The sequence below is a fragment of the Tupaia chinensis genome, unplaced genomic scaffold (genome assembly GCF_000334495.1).
Source record: "Tupaia chinensis unplaced genomic scaffold, TupChi_1.0 Scaffold000207_1, whole genome shotgun sequence".
NCBI lineage: Eukaryota > Metazoa > Chordata > Mammalia > Scandentia > Tupaiidae > Tupaia > Tupaia belangeri.
In genome coordinates this window covers 1,638,591-1,643,648 of record NW_006159682.1, presented here as the reverse complement: position 1 = coordinate 1,643,648, position 5,058 = coordinate 1,638,591, and the positions used below count along the sequence as shown (strand labels likewise).

The following is a 5,058-nucleotide window of genomic DNA, read 5'->3' as shown; positions in this document are numbered from 1 at the left end:
GGTCGTGGAACACAGAAGAAGAGCAAAACTATGGAGAAATACAAATGGTACACTATTGCTAGATTTAAGTATAAGGTTGGAAATAGAAAGCACTGAAGCTCAGGGCCAGCAGGTGGTGTGGTGGTTAAGGGCACTGGACCCCACATGGCCAAGTGTGGTTTGAGTCTTGGACCTGGAGGCTTGCTTTCTCAGCTTCCCCCTCTCTTTCTCACTCTGTCCCTCTCTGAACAAATCTAAATAGAAAGAAAAAGCAAGGAAGCAAGCAAGAAAGAAAATAATTCTAAAAAAAAAAAAGAGAGAGAGAAAACATTAAAGCTCTTCAGATAGGCAGGAACCATATTACTGAGATCTTGACTGCTTTGTCAATATAGAAATAGAATGATCAGAATCTTCTTGTTCAAAATGTAACTTCTGATTAAAAAGTTTTTCTGATTATATAAAGTTATAAACTTTTATCTACATGATTTCAAGATTACAAACCCATTTCTATGCTTAAGAAAGAATCTTTCTTCTTTTCCCCAAAATAGCTTTTGGGGAAAAAAATGATTGCAGTTGTTAGATATACACTATTACATGAAATAGTCATTTTGAGAAAAGACCGAAGGACAAATCTTCTATCAAGATCTTGTCATTTACTATCAAGAGCTTGTCATTCATGTAACTGAAAAGGATAGAAAGATAGCTGGATCCTTTCTAAGTATATCCACCTTTAAATACCCCCTGTAGAACAAACAAACAAACAAACACATGAAAACAAAGCATCCTGTTCTAGAGCTTGACAAGAATTTCTGTAAGAGCCAGCTGTATCTTCTCACACTAATGCCCTCTCTGGAATGCCCTTGGTCATGATTAGGTTGGTAGATGAACCAGAAACAAAATCAAGTCTTCAATCTCAAAACAAACCAAAAAAAAAAAAAAAAGAAAGAAAGAAAGAACATTTTAAGCATTGCCTCAGGCCTAGTGTTAAACCTGTGGGATACAACTTTTAATTAAAAAGGTAAGATTACACTTACATCTCGGGCTTTTACATAGAAGGCTTCTTGAAAAGCAGCTTCTAATGAGCCAATAAAAAACACAGGATGGCAATCACCATATCTATAGAAAAAAAAAAAGGAGTCCATGTATTAAAATACATTTCGAAGTCACATCAAAGTTTCACAAATACAACCAATGACTTTTAAGTAAATGTTGGGGCTAAGGTCTAGCACAGACCAAACATCAAAACATTCAGAAATGAGCTTCATTAGTTTTTAAGAATTCTTCTAGTCTATACTGATATATTAGAATACTATAATTGTCAGTAAACCTAGCAAATGGATTTAATAAATGTTATGAAACCATGTCACTTGTAAAAAGCAATTCTTGGCTACTCAATTTCAAAGATTTTCCTAGTTATATTAGCCTTAACTTTCTACTTTAGTTCATTTATTCCAAAATTCTAACATGGAAGGAAAAGTGGTTTCCTGCAAAATTTCCACATTACAATACATCAGGAAGTAGCACTAAAAGGAAATATTGTCTATACAATAATTGAGGGTTAAATATTAATCCTCTCTAAATTTAAATACTTCAGTAGATTTTTGGACACATATAAAACATTTAATACTAGGATCTTAAACAAGAGATGCTAAATTGCAAAATAAAAATTAAAAGAAAAACATTACTTATTCAGAAATTTAAAACTTTTTGCTTAATATTATCTAAAATAATTTTTGTCTTTCCTATGATACACTAGAAATTAGTATCCTATATCCTTGTCTTTTCAGGAATATAATCATAGTATTAAATTAGTGATCCACTTATCGAACTGTTATAAAAATACAGAGATACACTGTACATCTCTGAGGTGGCACAAATGGTTTACTAGTCAAGTAACACTGGACCAGTATGTGTATCACTTTTAGGACTGTATAAATTGATAAATGTATCCTTTGAATACTTCAAGAAGAAATTTTAAACCAACTATTATTAAAATTGCCCCAGAAAAATCACAGTAGCATAAAAGAACATCAATTTTATATAGTTAATGTCCTAACCCTACCTTGAAGAAAACTCTGCTGTAAATTGTAATAAGGCATCTCCTTCATTTTCTGCGTTTTCTGGCACTAAAAAACAAACAAAAGAAAACAAAAACAAAACAAAAAAAAAACAAATAGACACAAAAAACAAACCACATAACATCTAATCCCACATATAAGAAATATATTTAATCAACAAAGAGGAAATAAATTTAAATTTTAGCTTCTGTGATATATCTGAGGAGACATTTTAACTTATCATATATTAGAAGATTTCATCAAACTAGAATAAAAAAAGAATCTTAAAAATTTTTCAAGCTCAAAAATATTGGAAAACTCACTGACACGATTCTGCTAAACATTTAGAAATGTGTGCCAGTTTTCACTTGGGATCCGATGTTTTCTTGAAATAAACATCTTTGATTAAATTAATTTTTAGGAATCTGAGATTATTTTAAAGACCTCATTAATTAAGAAAACAGTTTTATGTAAATAATCACATCTATTTCTGCTCATAGGAATTCCCTAATTTTATAGAGTAAATGAGCCATTTAAGGACTTAACATGTTGCTTGTTATTCTACAGTATGCATCTCATAGGTGGAAGTGAGAGAGATGGCACATTTAATTTTCTTTTTCTTTCTTCCATAGATGGCTACCAGTGAGTGGAAAAGTAATATATCTATTCTTAAAACTGATATTTCTGACAAGATGTGAGAAAACAAGTAAATCCTAGGTTTAAAGAGAGATAGCTATAACTAGGTACACATGTGAAACAAAATTATGTTTCCTTGTATTTTTAGTAAGTTTTACTAATGTGTTGGCAATTTGGGGTTTAATAAAATTAAAACTCAATAGGCTCTGCTTCTAATGAAGTGAAGGATGCCTACTCTCTATATTTTTTCTCTCCAAACCTGGACATCAGTAAGAGATGTTAAGTTCACTGTTCTTCAAAAGTTTTTATACTAGAAGGAAGAATTATAATGCTGGGCCCAAAGAGCTATTAATACTCACTCATTGGAGATTTTCTCAGGGCAGATGATGCCATGCCGAATACTTCTCCATCATCCACCCCAAATTCTGTAGCATCTTCAAAGTCATCTCCATCGCTATCACTAACCATATGAACATCGGTGCTTTGCTATTTAAAGAAAATTCTTATTAGATTTATAATAGCTTTAGTGTATTAAATTACAAAGTATAAGCTATATAACTACAAAAGGACATCAGCATAAAAAAGAAATAACAAGTCATTTCATAGAGTGAAGTTTAGTATTTTCATTTTAAGGCTTATACGCATTTTGAAATTTTTGATACACGATGACCAAATGTTGGAGGTTGAGGGAAAAAAGGATGCTTATAAACTCAATGAAGACAGGGATTTCTGTCTATTTTATCCCCAGCCTATAATAAACAATGAAGTGCTCAATAAGTGAAGAAGTCATAAACTGGAGGATTCATAGACAAAGTAAACTATGAGTCTCTCCAAAAGCTCACACTAATCTATAGTTGGCAGATAGAAGCACAGTTCATTACTGGTGGTGGTTTTTAAATTTTTCATTAGTAAATTATGGTACGTTATCCTCAAAGTGTTATTTGAAGATAACAAAAAATTCACTGCATATAAAAGCTCTCTGTAAACTGAAGGTTGGTTATTAAATATGAGATGTAGTAATAGTGTTTTAATTCAGTAAACATTTATTGAGAATTTACTTCATTCTGGGCACTGACAAACATACCTGTTTATTTTGTTTTCAGCAACGAAAGTTTAAGTTAAAAGTGCTAAAAACATCAACTTCAAAGTATAAACTAGGCTGCTGTGCTCTATATTAGAAGGAGATTCTAAAATATTGAGAGCTGAAACATTTGAACTAGGTTATCTGAACCAGTATTGACAAATACTCATGTTTTAGGTGAAAAGCAAGGTATCTAGCTAAGTAGATTGTTTGATGAATAAAATCTACCAAGACTATTTAGGAAATAAAATTTTTCTTTTTTAATGATTTATTTCATTGTATTTGTTATTATTATTTACTTATTTTATTTGACCAGAGAGACAGAGGGAGAAATAAATGGAAAGTGAGAAAGCAAGCAGCTAGATCCCAGACTTGAACCATCATTGGCCATGTGGGAGAGTCCAGCACCTTAACCTCCACGCCACCTGCCGACCCCAGGAAATGAAATTTCTATCTTTAAAAATATTATACTATGTACTAAAGTTATGAAAATAAAGAAGCTATTTGGTTCTTCAGTCTATGCAAAAGAGCCTAACTTAATTATTTGCCAGAAAAGCATTAATACATTATCAAAGACTCAAAAAACATTTAGCCAGAGGATATGTTAGAGTTAGTCAGTTATTGAATAAAAGATTTTAAAGCTAGCAGAGATTTGTAAAGATATTTCATCAGTGTTTTCAACTTTTTTTCCACAGGATTATCTCCTTCTTCCAGACCCAACCAAAATATCAAGTAAAATCAATGCATACTTTAGATCAAAATTGAGCTAACTCTGATGCAGGGAGGGGGCGATGGGAAGCCTAATTCTCTTGGGGTTGGCCTTTTCTTTCTTATATCCATTTGATAGCTGGAGTACTTCTTAAGAATCTCAGGAACAATTTTAAGAACTACTGATCTACTGAGTCTAATGGTTCCAAATGAAGAAGTCAAGATATTTATTCTTCTGATTCAGTATGCTCAGCATTTCCTCCTAAGCATTAATGCACAGAACCATAGCATCTTCAGTCTCCTCTTTAAGACAGTCTTTCCAATGATTTGAATAGACAAGATAATGAAGATGAACTTGCTGGATGAATAAATGAATGGTTCTTGCCTTAAGCTATTTACTTGCTATTTTGACCCTACCGCTATTTCTCACAGAAGCCTTGGTTCTACACACAATCCTATTTTCCCTTTAGTATTTTAACTTTTAGAACCAAGGCCTCCTCCTTGTTTAAACTATGTTACAACTTAAAAAATTCAAAGCCTCTTCTCATTTCAAAGCAGCAAGGAAGTTTTTTTTCTCTCTCTTTTTTTTTTTTTTTT

At 32.0% G+C, this 5,058-nt stretch overlaps 1 protein-coding gene across 1 annotated transcript in view; it reads right to left on the bottom strand.

The window, feature by feature from the left end:
- The window catches only part of FAF1 (Fas associated factor 1), a 470,502-nt gene that overhangs the window by 144,155 nt on the left and 321,289 nt on the right, over positions 1 to 5,058 (bottom strand). The window contains exons 10-12 of the mRNA XM_006147256.2: positions 3,032 to 3,158; positions 2,042 to 2,105; positions 1,014 to 1,095 (exon numbers count right to left, since the gene is read on the bottom strand). Of these exons, the coding sequence (XP_006147318.1) occupies positions 1,014 to 1,095; positions 2,042 to 2,105; positions 3,032 to 3,158 (273 nt within the window). The remainder of the gene's footprint in view (positions 1 to 1,013; positions 1,096 to 2,041; positions 2,106 to 3,031; positions 3,159 to 5,058) is intronic.